General features: G+C 41.5%; 1 protein-coding gene across 1 annotated transcript in view; it reads left to right on the top strand.

Moving 5' to 3' along the window:
* The window catches only part of syne1a (spectrin repeat containing, nuclear envelope 1a), a 115,650-nt gene that overhangs the window by 12,950 nt on the left and 86,072 nt on the right, over positions 1–16,628 (top strand). The window contains exons 9-36 of the mRNA XM_070848803.1: positions 403–515; positions 1,048–1,086; positions 2,393–2,500; positions 3,070–3,207; positions 3,596–3,760; positions 3,933–4,045; positions 4,294–4,462; positions 4,670–4,766; positions 6,353–6,558; positions 7,053–7,217; positions 7,405–7,557; positions 8,457–8,600; positions 8,763–8,945; positions 9,442–9,600; positions 9,835–9,999; positions 10,454–10,588; positions 10,888–11,049; positions 11,187–11,395; positions 11,477–11,585; positions 11,698–11,862; positions 11,955–12,122; positions 12,665–12,829; positions 13,175–13,315; positions 13,407–13,567; positions 13,999–14,155; positions 14,920–15,147; positions 15,274–15,372; positions 15,582–15,769. Coding sequence (XP_070704904.1) covers positions 403–515; positions 1,048–1,086; positions 2,393–2,500; positions 3,070–3,207; positions 3,596–3,760; positions 3,933–4,045; positions 4,294–4,462; positions 4,670–4,766; positions 6,353–6,558; positions 7,053–7,217; positions 7,405–7,557; positions 8,457–8,600; positions 8,763–8,945; positions 9,442–9,600; positions 9,835–9,999; positions 10,454–10,588; positions 10,888–11,049; positions 11,187–11,395; positions 11,477–11,585; positions 11,698–11,862; positions 11,955–12,122; positions 12,665–12,829; positions 13,175–13,315; positions 13,407–13,567; positions 13,999–14,155; positions 14,920–15,147; positions 15,274–15,372; positions 15,582–15,769 — 4,204 coding nt within the window. The remainder of the gene's footprint in view (positions 1–402; positions 516–1,047; positions 1,087–2,392; positions 2,501–3,069; positions 3,208–3,595; positions 3,761–3,932; positions 4,046–4,293; positions 4,463–4,669; positions 4,767–6,352; positions 6,559–7,052; positions 7,218–7,404; positions 7,558–8,456; positions 8,601–8,762; positions 8,946–9,441; positions 9,601–9,834; positions 10,000–10,453; positions 10,589–10,887; positions 11,050–11,186; positions 11,396–11,476; positions 11,586–11,697; positions 11,863–11,954; positions 12,123–12,664; positions 12,830–13,174; positions 13,316–13,406; positions 13,568–13,998; positions 14,156–14,919; positions 15,148–15,273; positions 15,373–15,581; positions 15,770–16,628) is intronic.

Below are 16,628 nucleotides of genomic sequence, written 5' to 3'. Positions count from 1 at the left end.
GATTTTAAACAGTAATATATTAAATGTTTTTTCGGAATACTGAAATTCAATTGTGGGCATCCATCACACCATCAGATGTGCACCTTAGTGTCACTTCCAAGCACCATCTGTGCCCCTTCACGCCTGCCCCTCACAATGAACCCTGACAAATCAAGCTTGACATTGGTATAATTAAGGTCCATTAGGCCATGAGATTCAGCATGGTGGAACCCTTCAAACAAAACTTGGACACTGATCTGAAGTGCTGAAGGTTGTTTTCATTTAAGCTTCCTGTTGTCCCTTCCTGAATAGATCTCAGTCAAATGTGTTCCCATTAATTCCTGTTATTTTCCTTTATGGGAAGAATTATTAAAGAATTATCAGCTGACGACACGATTACATTCCTTTTTGTTCCCACCACAGATGTCGATGTAGACAAGCCAGATGAGAAATCCATTATGACGTACTTAGCCCAGTTCTTGAAGCACCATCCTGATCGAAAGCAGAGCGACTCAGACGGACAGGCAGAAGAAGAGGTAACCAGCTGTCAGAAATATCTCAGTCTGGATATGCCATTCATTGTCTTCTCTTTTTCTGCATCTGATGTGTTTTGTCTTTCTCTTCACATGTCAAAGTTAGTGTGTCAAACCTCAGCCATGACATCCATATATTCATGTATAGACAGCAATTTGTCTTTTTTTTAAGTTAGTATTTAAGTGAAGAGTGCACAGCTGGGGCTTTCGAAATACTGTTTGATGTATGTTTTAACCTATGTAAGTGCAAGACGGTAAAAGTCAGCACAATTACAGGAAATTTAATTGCCTCATTTTCAAATGTACGTAATGCTCTGATGCAGTAACCACCACCTATTTGCTGTTCAAAGTAGGTTAGAACAAACAGTAATTTGACTTGTCATGTCACTCAGGTCTGGCAGTGTCTCGCCTATTTTATGTTTTTCCTTGTTGCACATCTCTATCTTCGTATCTCTCCTTGTCTTTCTCTCTCTCTGTGGTGTTTTTGTGTGTTGACTGCTTTCCTGTCGTTGTTGTGCTGGCCTCTGTCCTACAGCATGGCCTTGCTCCTCGCGATATAGAGGAGATGTTGGAGGTAGGTTATATAGTAACTTAAAAGTCCTAGGGGCAGGTTTTCCATCATTTTTCACACCTCAATGCAATTAGCACCCGTGCACATTCATGGTTTCCATATAAATGTGATTAATGCTTATTTTTATTCTGGCCTTTCTATTGGATTAAAATATCACTGCCTACTGTACAGTGTATTGGTGAGATTAAACATTGTTTTCCCATGTCAAAATATAGCCTATATGCTAATATTGGCTCTTTATCTTACCTGATGTGATATTCCTGCCGCAGGGTTTCTGAGCCATGATAACAAAAGGAAGTCCAGTATAATAAGACGTGATATTACCATTTATTAATGTTACCACCTAGTGCTATGGCTCCTGGTTCCATTAGCATGACAATGAAAGCCTCTGGCACTGGCAGTGTGCATTGATACAGCGTATTTGATGGAAAGCTTGTGAATAGAGGTTGCCTGTTTTTAAGGTTAACAGTGTCAGGAGCTGTGATGTGCTGCACAGCCCACTAACCACTTGCTTTCTGTGTTGCACCTTGTTTTGTTGTCTTACAATGCTCATTAGGCTTTCCGTGGTTGATGTGTTTCACACCTACTTTGTTCTTTGTTGATAGTTCTTGCTAACACAATAATGTTTGTCCTGAATATTCCCATATTCTCATTAAGTGAAAGTCAATTGTGTTTTTTGCATAAAAACAACAAAGCTGTTACATTATAAAACAAATAGCAGCTGAAACACTGGTTGTGGTGATTGCAGTATAACAGATAGAAGTCTGCTTCCCTTCATCCTAATTAGCTTAATCTCTTTTAACGCCTTAGGCTGCCATAAAGAATAAAGTTTGATATCCCTACAGCAGCTAACGTGAAGTGATAAAACTGAATAGACTGAGAGTGAACAGCTCTCAAACTGAATAGACTATCTCACAAGCTTTTGAGCAGCATAGTATTGTTGTCATGGTAACTTAAAATCCAATGAAATGTTAGTAGGGGGTCTTAGACAAAGTACCTTGTTTAAGCTGAGTGTTTTTGGCAGCTGTGGGTTTTTGACGTTTTGTCCTACTGGGAGACACAGAGGATTAGGAGAACACATGTTTAACAGTACATGCCCTCTCTTTCACCCTCTCCCTCCCTCCATCCTTTCATCAACCCTCTAACATCTCTCTGGTTAATCACTTTTTTCCCCATCTTTCTGTTTCCCCCTCTTCCCCTACTCTCTTTCGTCCTGTCTTTCATTTGTTTTTCATTTCCCCTTTTGCTCTTCCAAATTTCCATGTCCATCTTTCCACCCGCTGTTCACCCCGCCCTCCCGACCTCCAAGAGAGAGCAGCGAAAGAGCCTGAGGGAGCTCAAAATGTGGCTCGACCAGCTGGAGAGAGACGCAATACAGACTCAGGAGACTGAGGGCAATCTTGCTCAACAGTACCAGGTTAGTGTGTGTGTGTGTCTGGGTGTGTGCGCAGCTTAAACTGGGCACACTGGGCACAGACGCTCTTATTATTACCTTAATCAGTGGCATTACACTGTGGGGATCAGACAGCAGCCGTCATATTTTCAGTCAATCTGGCTTATTCCACCAAGCCTCAGGATACTTTCCATATTCAGCAGCATGTGGGATATCCCCATTTTCTTCGCACATTATTCAGAAGAGTCTGAGAATCTGAAGCTAGAAAGAGGGGCAGCATTCAGAGCCAATTAGCCACAGATTTTATGAGAGTTTGAATGGGAATGGGAAGAGGGCGTGACCCCTGAAAGAGCACTTATTATGATGTCTCTATACTGTAACTTTAATATTTTCACAAGAGATGGAGAGTTGTGAATTCTGAATAAATTTTACTTCTTATGAAAAATGTTTGGGCAGGAGCTCTTCCTGGGCTCAAATTTGTTTGAGCTGCTCTTTGGATAAGAAAAAATGTAGACCAAACATCAACATGCTATAACAATAAAGGCATGTTAATTGTTAAGAGTTTTTGAAATTTCTCTTCTTCTCTCTTTCAGTTGTTTAAGAATCTGCGTGTTCAGTTGGAGATGAGGAGGAAGCAGGTGGAGGGGGCTTTGCAGTCCTCTCAGAAGGATGGGATGCTGACTGTGGATCAGGCTCTGGTCAAACAGGCCTGGGAACGGGTCTCTAATAGGGTGAGAGACACAGGAGGCATCTTCAACCTCAGAGGTTTCCAGACAGATCTGAACCAAGTGTGTCATGGCGACATGTGTTTGGAGTGCCAGGGTTGTCTGTCAAAGACTGTAGATAGTTCTTTTTTTTTATAGTAGGATGACATATTGTCCTCCATTTATCAATAATTTAGCTTAATTCGATTAAGACATGAACCAATGAAGCAAAAGCAATCCATGCATATGTGCTTTAAAGTACCAGTTTTAATTGTAAATGTTTTATCTTTAGTTAATTTGTTTTTACTTCTAAGCTTTAATTGGGTTGGTAATGTGATTTCTCTTTTTGTGTCATGCTATTAGCTCTACAATCATAGTCCTCTGTTTGACTCCTCAACTGTGTTCCTTATTTCAGCTCCTGGACTGGCATCTGCTGCTGGACAGATCTCTGCCAGCTCCTCTGGATATGGTAGGAGTCTGGCTGCATGAGGCTGAAGGAGCACTGCGACAAGAGGTCATCATCCAGCAGGCACATGACGTGACAGCTAACACTGTCCACAGAGCTCTGGAGCAGCACAAGGTTAGCATGTAGCCACAGACAGGAGAGGCCAAGCACGACTGGAGTGTGTATATACAGATAATTTTAAGTGTCTGGATAGATCAGTGGTTATTCTAACATGTCTTTTGTTCAGTCTTTAGAAGATTTGTTTGTTTTTCAGTGTTTGCGTGCTGTATGTGTTTACACTTGGCAGGATGTGTTGAAGAGCCTTGAAAGTCACCAGCAGGTCTTTCAGAGGATCCATAAAGACAGAAGTATCGATGGAGTCCCTGTTCCTCCAGAACAGCTCCAAGACATGGCTGAGAGGTAGTACAATGCCTGGCAATCTCTCTCTTGGAAGCCTGAAAAATACTGCTCAGAATACAAAACAGAGACAAGTTCTTGCTATTTATTTATTTCAAACAATACTAATGTTTCTTGAAAGATACCAGCTTTTGAATTATGAATCTCACTACATCATTTTGCATGATTTTACCGTCAGTTTTTCAGAAGAGATTCAGAATATGATGGTCAAGTGGCAGGTCTGATACCTTTTGTAAATTTGTCTTTTTTAGGATGAACTTTGTTTCTACATCATCTAGCATCCACTTGGCTAGGATGGAATTTTTGGAGAGCAAACACCACATGCAGGCCTTCCTTGGTCTAGCCGAGTCCAAGCTCAAATCCTGGATCATAAAATATGGCCGACAAGAGTCTGTGGAACTGATGCTGCACAACTATGTTGTAAGCTCACAACGGCTGAAATGTTAATTGAATCTTTTGGGCTCCAACGCAGATCTTTGTTTATTTTTCAGATAATATTTCACGAAAGTCATAATTTCTGCTACACAGTATATTACTACAAGTGACTGCATAGCCATTATGATGTTACTGTTGTCACTGTTAGATCACAAGTGGTGACATTTCCCTTTTCGTTTCTGTCTTTGTCAGTCATTTGTGGAGAAGCAACATTTCTTTGAAAATTATGAGGCACTGTTCCAGTCCCTAAAACAAACTGCTGAGGCCTATGTCAATGCTGACAGCTCAGGTGAGCTTCATCAAATGTTAATTCTTTAATATACAGAATTATCCTTCTTGGATCAGGTGCATTTATTTATGTATTTATGTATGTATGTATGTATATGTGTGTGTGTGTGTGTTTGTGTGTGTGTGTGTGTGTATGTTTTCTCATTAACAACTTAATATCTTTTAAATTCTTCTAAATGTCCTTTGTGAAGGAATGAACAACGGAGTATATTTTTTTGCATAAAAGTTAGATACTTAAAATTAAGCGCTTAGAAATTTTAATGCCAAAATTACATAAAATAGAGCATTTCAATAAAGCAATGCTACTCAGTATACTCGGTATAAATGGTATAGCAAAATCTCAAGTATGTATCATCTCAAGGTTGTCATATTGACCAAATCTGATTGCATTCTTGTCCTTTGGATGTCAGTTTGATCTGAACTTGAGTAGCACTAAATATCCCAACATTGTACATATATCTCAACTTTATTCTCCCCTATCAAAAACTCAATAACCAATAAGGCTTTCCCGACCAGCAGCTCAGTTTGCCCCTGTCTGGTTTTACAGCTCGGTAGAAGGGGAGAGTCTGCAGGCTACAGCTAAATGAGGTTCCTCCACTGCCAGCTCTCAGTGGGGAATACGACCCCATTTGCTAGTTAGGGGCTGCTCCACTTCTGCAGGTCTCTAGGCACAAGCTGAGATAGCTTGTTGGTTTCATTAAGTTTCAGGGTTGTTCTGCTTCAGGGTATGCAGAGCGGAGAAGCTAGGTGTTGCGAGAAATCACGACATTTGAGGCTTGATTGGTCTACCCCACAAATGAAGTGCCCCCCCACCGCCGTCATACCTACCACCATGAGCCTTGCTGGTAGTCTGCACCCTCGCTTCTGATTGGCCGATTAGAGATTGTTTGAATGTTTTTAAAGACCCAGTTTGAGGAAGGAGAGCAGGCAAAGGAGATTGATCTGTAATTATCCACTGTCTAAAGGCACAGAACTATCTGATTAATGTGTATTTGAAACCAGATATTTGTACTTGGTGGACTCATTTATCAGCCCCACACTGGCTGACAATAGTTTGTGGTACAGGACTTCTGAGACCAGAGAGTTTTTACCAATGAAATGGAACACAACCAAAGATACTCCATCTCCCTGTAGTGAGAGTTTTTGAGGTCAGAGATTTGTCTGCAAAGGCATGTAGCTCCATCAGCCTTTATGTGCTCTATGTCTGGTGCTTCTGTGAATATATGTAGCATATGTCCTGTGCCTGAAAGTGAGGCTATGTAAAATTTAGGTCACAACTGACGATTATGTCATAGTATATGTGAATGCTAAGTACAGAAAAGTCCAGCATCTGTCTTAAGTTTTCTCACATTAGCTGACATGAGCCTGTATGAACTACTTTTCAAACCGAGTGAGGCTGTGGCTGTGTTTAGTGTGTTTTATTACTAATGAATTCAACATTTTATTTGTAAGAGAATTATTTTGTTGTTTCATGGTGTTTAGTCTTGCTTCAACCCCAGACAAAATATAATTATGAACTGATAAGCTATACAAGTATTGTTTTTTAATATTGAAGCTGCATGTTAAGTTGATGTATCTCTCCACCAGTGGATGAGGGAGAGATGGGAGTGCGCAGGTTCATGCGGGAGGTGGTCACCCAGTGGAGGAGTCTCTCCATGGAGGTGCGCAGTGTGAGGAGCATGCTGGAGGAGGTGCTGTCCAACTGGGAGAGGTACAGCTCCACTGTGGCCTCCTTACAGGCCTGGCTGGAGGATGCAGAGAAAGCCTTGAGGCAGCCAGAAAACACAAAACGGGTATGAGAGTGACTCTTAATATTGTAGGAAACCCCACCATAAACTTAAAGTTTTTCTTTGTGCACAGGTGAAGTGCCCCCTCATACATGCATTTATTTTTTTGGACTCAAGGATTTCTATGGCCACAAATTAGTGGCAATCAAATCTACGTCAGCCTAATTTTAAGCATTTGGTCTTCTAAGTGGAATGCTATTAGCAGTCTCCACTCAAGTATCAAATGATCTCGTTGACTTATAACAAGCCACTAAGGATATTGCAGTTGTCGCATTGCCATGGTTACCTCAGATTCACATCCCCACCAAGGATTAGATAGCTAATTACCCCAGTTTTTTTTATTGTCCTCGCTTTGTTTCTTTCTTTGAATACATTTCTTTGTGTCTTTTTAGAGTAGGTTTCTTTGTTTCTTTCTCATTCTTTGTGTTGTTCTTTGTTTCTCTTAATTTGCTTGTGTCTCTTCTGCTTTCTGTTTTTTAATGAGTCTGTCTCTCTTCCAGGAGTTTTTCAGGAATCTTAGCCACTGGATGGATCAGCATGCAGCCATGAACGACGCAGGGAACTTTCTCATTGAAACATGTGATGAGACTGTGTCGCTTGATCTCAAACAACAGCTGCTTCTTTTGAATGGACGATGGAGAGACCTCTTCCTTAAAGTCAAACAAGTAATAAACCTAAACACCCAAAAAATATAATTCAATATACCGTACATCAGGAAAATGCCAGACTTGGATTATATTGTATTTACAGATGGTGCTTTGAGCTGTTTTAGATAGTTTAGTTTAGTTCAGTTTAGACAGACCTGAGAGAGGTACATGTCTTAGTAAATCTTTCATCTTTCTGTTGCTGCAGTATGCCCTTGCAGGTGAGCTGGAGAAGTGGAGAAAAGACCACCTTAAGGCCGTGTCGGCCCTTAAAGAGTTGTTGGACACAGCTGAGGCCAAGCTCAATGCTCCTGTCCAGGTGTCTTTCCTCAATGTTAGAGCCTTTCTGCAGGACGTGGAGGTGAGAAAAACAAACCACCAGTTTTTGTATCATACCATAGCACAATAATACAAGCACAGCAGGAAAGCACTCACTACCAGGGACTGATGTTGATTCAGCTGATAGTGTTACATTTTTCACAAGCATGTTTTAGTTCAGGGCAGCATGGTGGTGCTGTGGTTAGCACTGAGTTCGAATCCCGGTTTGAACACGGGGTGTTTCTGTGTGGAGTTTGCATGTTCTCCCCATGCTAGCGTGGGTTCTCTCTGGGTACTCCGGCTTCCTCCCACAATCCAAAGACATGCACATTAGGTTAATTGGTAACTCTAAATTGCCTGTTTGAGGTGTGAGTGTGAGAGTGAGTGGTTGTCTGTCTGTATGTGGCCAGTCCAGGGTGTACAGGGTGGGATAGGCTCCCCTGACAGATAAGCGGTATAGAAAATGGATGGATGGATGTTTTAGTTCATTAGTTCCCATCTTGCCAACAGTGATTATTTTGTATCATCTAAGTCAAGTCAACATTTTATGTTGTTTAGCAGCTCTGTGTTGCAAATCAGCAGGTAGTGAATGACAAGTAGGATTTAAGGGGCTAATTAGATCACTGATTCATTTACATTTGGACTGTAATGAGACAAGAGCCTGAGACTCAATTTCGAGATGCACAACAACACGTTGTCACTCAGAGTGATTTTAGTATCTCCCCAGATAGTAACATGCTATAGGATATAATTTCATTATCTTTCCCAGTTGTTTTGCTTTGCACTTTTAAACTTTTTAGAGTTACTAAAAGCTTTATATCACTGCTGTTTTGAAGTCAGAGCTGTTACATATAGTTTGTTAGTGGCAAAAGCAGTTTTGATGAAAGTGCCTTTACTTTGTGAATATCTAAGATGACCCTTTGCCTCCATGTCTGATCTCAGAATACAAAGCAAAAGGTTGTTGCCATGGAGACACAATTCAAGTTGGCTGCCCGCAGTGCTCAGCTCCTTTCCAAGGATGCACCACAAGATGAGGCTGCCCGGGTCATGGCAACTATGGCAACAGCCAAAACTCAGCTGAGTAAGGTAGGTATCATCAAGTGTGAAACATTAGAGAAAGCATGAAATCTATCTCAAGTTCCTCTTTGAAAGTAATGGACTTACTCTGCATTTTTTCATGATATCCTAATCACACATCGTTGTCACTTTCCATGTCACTGTTTAATGGCCTGTATTATTTTTCTCCAGGTTAGAGAGCGCTGTCCCTCCCTTGTGAGGGAGTGTCATGTCCTGCTGCCACTGTTGGAGGAGATGGAGAAACACATCAGTGGTTTTTACCAAGCGCTGGAGCGGGCTAGTCGCATCACTTCTGCTGCCAGAGACCCAGACACACAGACTCAGACGCAGACCCAGCAAAAGCAAAAGTGGCAGGTTAGATGTGATGATAATGACTGGATTGAGCTTAAAGTCAACTGGCAATGTCAGCTGCTGAACTATGTTACACGTCTCCCACAGTTCCTCTCTGTTCTTCACTGTCAAATTAAGGCCAAAAAATTAAGCCCATATTTTTTCTTTTCACTCAGCACTTGTGCTCACAGTTACTTTTACAGTGCAAAAGTGCATGCAAAGTATATGATAGATATTTTAGGTATATTCATATTCATATTTACTATCGAGTCACTTGTTTAGGTCATTTGATTAAACTGGGGTTTTGTTTAAAGTTTGACTGATTCCTCATGCTACTTGTGGCTGAAATTGGAGAGGAATATGTTACCATAATCAAAAAGAATGATGGCTACAAAAATGGTCAAATATAACCATATCTAAAACATTTTTGCTGATATATATTGACAATGGTAAAATATTCGTATGCACCACTATCAACACACTTCCATATTTTTCTGCTTTGTTTCCACAATTTTCTTAGGATTTGTTAAATCAGCAGCAAAGCTGTAAACGATGTCTGTCAGTGATTGAGAGGAATCACCACACTGTACAGAAGGCATTGTCTGCCAGTAAGGTGCTCCGAAACTTCGACCTGTCACTGCTGCAAAAGAGAGTGGCTGAAATACAGGGCTCAGCACAGGTTAGTGTTACACATAAATGTAAACATGCACAGACCAGAATGCCACACACACGCACTGCATTACCCACAACGCTGATTGTATTAATGAGATTACAAGAACATCAAAACACCCAGGAGGCAACAGTGCAAATTAAGTCTCTGTTCGTTTGCTCGATGTGAGACAAATAATGTAATTACACTATATCAGCAAAGAGACCAATTACACTCACCACTACCTACTGTCCGTCCTCCCAGGCTTTGCTGAAGGAGGTTGGGGAGTGGAGAAGGCAGGAAGAGGCTAACAACTGCCTGAGGAGGAGGTTTGAGGAATCAAGACAAGAGCTGGAGAGAGTGCTGAAGAAAGCTCAGGGCTGCTTGAGAGAGACTGGAGACGCTGAGGAATTACTGAAGAAGCACAGTGTAAGAGCAAACCTGTAACCTTCTGCTGTAAATAGAGCTCCAGCTTATCTGTAGGAAGAATACTGGTCTCTCAGTGTGTATTGTGGATTCACGAGTTCCACTAATTCCTCTCTTAACCTCAAAGACTAACAGTTATGGTGTGTAATACAATAGCAAGACAGAATTTAAAATACGCCTGTATGGGAAAAATCGGGAGGAGCAGTAGTACAGGTAGTTTTCATTTAACCATTTTTTCAGCCTAGCCACCACCTTGTGTCTGAAGTTTGTCCACTTCAATGTCACCATTTTACTGTAACATGCCTGCTGATTTCAGACTGTCAGAGTGCCTATACAACCTCTGTTAATCTCTTTTGTTTATTCTTGCAGGTAGTTTGGCCCTGCTTACAAAAGAGATTTATTAATGTAATCTTAGGGATTGCTTCTCTCTTTCATCGCTTGTGTTTTTTCTGCACAGGATTTTTTCGGCCAAATGGACCAGCGGTTGCTGAGTGTGTTTTTGAAGGCTTGTGATGAGCTGACTGACATCCTGCCACAGGAGGAGCAACAGGGACTGCAAGAAACTGTCCGCAGGCTGCACAAACACTGGAAGGTCACCATGCTTTAACACTCGCTCTAATTACTCTACATCCCCGGAGGCTCATAGCCGATACTTCATTAACTTAACCAGGAAGACCTTTGGCTTTGATATTGTTCTCTCCACTCTGCTTCCAATTAACTTGTACTAGTTCAGTTTAACAGCAACCCTCTCACTGTTTACTCACAGTCTCTGTAGAGGGTGTTTTGTCTTCGACAGTTTCAGAAATTGAACAATATGAGACTCCTGCATTAGACAGCATATCTTATCTACCATGTCTACTGTGCTCCATGTCTTCTCTGTCTCTTATACAGGACATCCAGGGCGAGGTACCATCTCACCTGCTCCGTCTGAAGGTGGAGGTGGAGCAAAGTCGAGTGTCTGTGATCATACAAGACTGCAGAGCAGAGTTGGACAGAGAATTGCGAGCCTTGTCAGGCACCTGCACCAGCGAGCGAGTGATCAAAGAGCACAGAGTGAGCCTCGGATTTGGTAGAAACTTAAAACAGATTAAACCAAGACCAAGAGAGTAAAAGATAAAATCACTTACTGTCATCTTCATCATCATTCTGAAAGGGCCTAAGTTCAGCATTTCCCTCTCTCTTATCTCCAGACTTTTTTCAGGGAACGCAAACCTTTCACTTTGTGTGAGAAGAGGATTAGAAACATGGAAGATCTGTGTCACAAGTTGCCTGACAACGACCCGGCTTACAGAATGCTAGACTCCACCAGAAGGGTTGTAGAAGAGGTTACAGAGCAGATCCAGAGCACCCACCTCAAACTGGAGCAGCACCCTGATAAATGGAAAGAGTGGAACGAGAGGTAAAAAACAACATAAACTCAAAGTCATGACAGTTTGAATTTTTCATTACTGAAAGGGTTCAAAGTAGTTCCTTTTTCTAGGTTCTGTGAGCTTTCTGATTGGCTCTCATCTCAGAAGAGGCAGGTGAGACTTTTGAGAGAGACAGCAAGAAACTCCAGCCATCGGGAGCAAGTTGATGCTGCTGTTCAGGTGTGCTACCACATTTTATTTGCTGCTGTAAACACAGGGATTAAGGTAGGATTCAACACCGCTCAACCTCACTAAATCCACATTCCTTCTTTTGTGCTTCCACCATTTTCAGGCACTGCAGGAAGCGATAGACGCCCGAGAGGACAGTTTGTTGTGGCTCAAGAGCCGTCTTGCTGGGCTGTCTGAGGTTAGCTCTGAACTGGAGGTCCAGAGACAGAGAACAGCCCTGGTCAAACTCTCAACTGACCTGCGGGCACTCTTTTCTTCACTCTGTCAGGTAGTGGAAGATATTACAGATGCTAAAAAATGTTCTGTATTCTGTGTTTTCTCAACAAAATCTTGATCTTGATCTTCTGCATTCATTCACAGCGCGGTGAGGAGGGCTCTGCTATGTTCCAGTACGAGGAGCTGGGGGAGGAGGTGCGTAGTACATTAGAGGATGTTCTGAGAGCACGAAGGGAGGCTGAGGAGCAGACTGTCAGGATCTTGGATGCTGAGGGACTGGAGGAAGCCAAACATCTTTACCTTATTCATCAGGTGTGCCCAGTGCAGAGACATGAGAGTGGTGATTTCAACAGATCTTTGATTTACTGACAGATACATCAGATGACACTGAAATTAGTTGATTAATACATAGCAAACACAGCTGCAGGCACTGACGTTATAGTGTGTTCAAATTAAGCCATTTCTGGCCTCTTCATTTTCTGTATTCAAATATGTTACACTCTGTTTGTTTTTAATCATACAAGGTATTTTATGTCCCAAAGGGAAATTAAATTTTAGTGTACATTATGACTGGTTTGAGAGCCTCTGAAAGTCCTCCAGTGGTTTAATTTCTTGTTTGATGTTCACGTGTACTTCAGTACACGATACTGATACTGTGATACTGTGATATCAATATAAGGTGTCGTTAGAGGTGCTACAAAGCAAACACAGGAAAACACCACTTTTTTACCTGGTATTAAGTTACCTTTTATGCATCTGATTCCAATAAGTGATATTGTGTTGTCATTTTGATGCACAAAGCAAATTTGGTTGTCATCTGACATGTTGTTATGTTGTCTATGTGCTTGTCATAGCAACATTTAAAGCGCCTGCATGCTAACAGGAGAGAGGCAGAGCTTCTGGTGTCCCACTGCCGCCAGGTGCAGAAAGGGGAGGGGCTCAGTCAGTCTCTACGGGAGCTGGAAGGTGCTTTCAGTGGGATCGACCATAAATCAGGAGCAAAGGAGCACAACCTGCAGGTAGACTGAGCCTGGATTTTCCTCACACTTCAGTGCGCTGATGTTTGCATGTGCAAGAGTGTCCATGCACACTCCGCCGGAACCTTAACCAGATATTGAACCTTAACCAGATATAGATCATTATGTGGTATTGTAATTTAGATTGTGTTTGTTTTGGGATTTTTTGTTTCTCTTTTATCTTTGTCCTTGAATTGTCATTTTCAAAGGGAACACCACCATAAACACCTTAAATCAACTCTCCAAAACATCAGAAATAAATGTTAAAGGTTTTAGTGTCTGTCCCTGTGAATGTGTAATATCTTCTGTATGAATCTGCTTTTTCTGCTGTTTCTTTATCATGTCAAGGCAACACTGAGCTCCTGGCAGGGTTTTGAAGCAGAAAGAGAAACAGTTTGGAGATTTATCAGTAATACCAACAATGAGCTGCACAAAGAGCTTATATTCAACAACCTGGGCAGCCTGAAAACTGAACTGGAGCATCACAAGGTGTGTATGTACAGTACGTGTTTGTGTGTATGTGTATAGTTTATGCTCTGAATTTGTTCATATAATCTATTGAGTCGATTCTTGCCTGTAGGAGCTTCTCACCAAGGTTGAGGAGTGCTCTGTGCGAGCAGATCACCTCCTCGAGAAGCGAGCAGATATTCAGCTCGGTCCGAAGAATCAGACTCTTCTTCTCCAGCAGGCCAAATCCACCAGAGAAGCGGTCACACAACTTCAAGAGCATCTCAACAAGAAGTATGTCCCTTCCTTATCTCAAGCTTCCCACCCCCTTGAATTATAAGTTTTAATGAATTTAATTAATTTTCACCATGCAATTTTTTATGGCTTATCAACTAGCCATAAATATGGCTTTTACTTGAGCACCAAAGTTGCAGATCTGTCATAGTAATTTCACACAATGTGACTGCAAAAATCCTACTTATTGCCTCTTTGATAAACCATTTTATGTAAGTGGGAGTGCCAGTGCAGATGTTGACAAGAGTCTGGGGTAACGTGAAGCACATAATTAGATTATAAAAAAGATTACATTTTACTGACCTGTCGTGTCCGTCTTGTGTTTGACCTACTGTTTGTAGACATGTCTGTGCGTGCATTCCCACAGTACACTTATATATGCAAACAGTATATTTTACAAAATGGATTTTGCCTACTCTTGTGTCTTCCAGTGTTGTTCAATTGGAGATGATGTGTATGTGGTGGGAGCGCTTCAGCAGTGAATCAGAGGCCTTCATTCTGTGGATCAATGAAAAAGAGAAGGAGCTGGAGGCCGTGAACTCCACCTCCTCCTTAGATCCTCTGGACAAACACATCAGCACAGTGGAGGTATGTCATGCATCTCATTTTTTCTTAAAATTTCTTTAAATTCATTACCTTATTTTTTATCTTGGTGGGTTATATAATTTCAGGTTATTCCTTCTGTGGTGACACAGCTCCCTACCATAATACTGACTGCACACTATTTAGCTACGATTTTTACACAACTACTTCAGTAATCTTCTGATATCCACAAGTAAATATGCATCATCCACACATCCAATTAAGATGACTCAAAATTGCTGTCAGGCTTTGTGTCTGTAGTGTACAGTATCAGTGTGGCTGCAGGGCTATTAAGATTAAGATGGAGTAAAATGGTTTTAATCTAAACCTAAGGGGAAATTGGGTCAGAGCTGTGGCAAAGACCAAGAAAATAAATTGATCATATTGAAGAAAAAATAATCTTGGCTTGCCAGACCTCAGCCATGTCAGTCTTATGGAGGTCTAGAGAAAAAAAATGTCAAACAAATTTTTGGGATAGCAGGATTTGAGAAGTCCTGCAGCATCCATTTTAGTAGTTGTGAGTTGCCTCCAGAAACGGCAGTCAGTTTTCTTTTTCCCAACTTTTGCTATTTGTGCTTGAATTTTTCTACACCTCCATGAACCTGATGCGACACAACCTTTTATCTATGGCAGCTAAAGTAATTTATTTTCCTGACACAGCATGCATCAGGTACATGAAGAGGCTAGTGGGAGAGACTTTGCAGCATCTTTTTCTTCCACTATTTTTCATTTACTGCATTTTTCCCAACACTGCTGTTGCATCCTCACAGGCTGTGGGAGAAGGTTTAGAGGAGAGAACGACTGTCTTGACCCGCATGGAGGCAGACTGTGATGCCCTGTCAAGGTTTGTGACCCCTGGAGAGTCTGGACGTAATCGAACACGACTTACACAGATGAGGCGCTACTGGGAAGAGTTGAAGGGGAGAGTAGAGCAGCTGGGAGGACAGCTCAACCAGAGCGCCTCGTACAGGCAGAGATACAATGATAACCTCGAACAGGTACACAGAGACACATAATTGAATAGTTTGATACAGAAACTGTAATGAAGACTTTGCAGTGTCAATATGATATTATGTCAGTATGTATGTTTGTTCATCAGTAGTATTTGTTATCCTTGTTATCAGGTCAAGAAAATCATGAGTGACCTTAAAGAGAAGTTGGACTCTCCAGTCAAATACTGTACATCAACATCCGAGACCTACAAAAGCCTCCAGGATCATATGGTAAGAACAAACACAAAGAACACCTTAATGTCACATCACTATATCTATACAGGATTATTTGTTTTAAAATGTGTAAGACTGTATTCTGTAATTTAGCACAGCGTTAAGCATCATGTTAGTATGATTTACAGTATGTTTAAGATTTTGCAGCCACTGTGGTTTAACATCCTCTGCAGAGCTGATGACACTTGTGTTTCCATTTCCTCCAGGAGGTCTGCCAGGCTGTTGAACAGCTGAACCCCAGGCTGATGGCTCTGTGTGCAGCCATGAAGAGGCTCGGAGAGGGCAGCCAGTTGGAGGAAGAGGTGGCTAACCTCCAGAAGCAACAGGGAGAATTTATGGGAAAAGCTACTGAAAAGCAATCTACATTTGAGAGCCTTCTAGCACTGTGGCAAAGGTAAGATAAACAGTAATGGGTGTCTTTCCAGAGCATCATTTTTGTGTAGCCAGCTACTGTGATGCCTTGCTGGGCTGACGGTCGGTCTACACTGTGTGTGTGTGTGTGTGAGTGTGTGTGTCCCACCAACACCCAGAAGAGGTGTGTTTGAGCATTTCAGGATCAGCATCTCACTTTGCACAAAAATTGTTAATGTAAATGTTTTTTAAGAAACGTTTTGAGCATAAACTGGTTTTCCTGTCACCTTTGTTACCTGCTAACATACATATTGTTCTGATTCTATAAACACTGCTATTTTCTCTTTTATTGGACATTTTATTGCTCTCTATGCCAATTTCCTCTTTTATTCACGAAGTCGTTCCCTCATCTCAGTGTGTTGCAGAGGAGCAAGATCTTGTCTTTGACTCAATCTGTCTGTCCCCCAGTCAGCCATCGCCTTTCTGTTCTTATAGCATATTTTTATTATCACTGTCTTTGATCACACAATAGACTTTCACAGGAGCAATTGTTCCTTATTCTTTGTATTATTCAGGAGTAAAAAATAATGATCTAGTCACAGGGTAGACATTTAAAGTGATAAAGCTTTGGTGCTTGTTTTTCAATATTTACGCAGCCAGTAACTCAATTATATTTCTGCTGCTAACCTTCAGCCTACGTGAGTCTGTATGGTTGTATGTTTCTCTGTAGTCAACCTCATCTCCTCCCCTGCAGGGGTAAATATGAGGGATTACTTACAGCACTGGGTGCTCTGCCGAGATATGGTTGCCCCATTATGACCCTGTCACTGATACTGCAGCTTGGTCAGATAGTGAGTGCGTGTATTGTGTGTGTGTGTCATTGCATGTGGATACTCTAAAAT

This window comes from Pempheris klunzingeri, chromosome 18 (assembly GCF_042242105.1).
Source record: "Pempheris klunzingeri isolate RE-2024b chromosome 18, fPemKlu1.hap1, whole genome shotgun sequence".
In the NCBI taxonomy this organism is placed as follows: Eukaryota; Metazoa; Chordata; class Actinopteri; order Acropomatiformes; family Pempheridae; genus Pempheris; species Pempheris klunzingeri.
The sequence above is the reverse complement of the archived record's forward strand: the minus strand, read 5'-3'. Positions and strand labels throughout refer to the sequence as shown.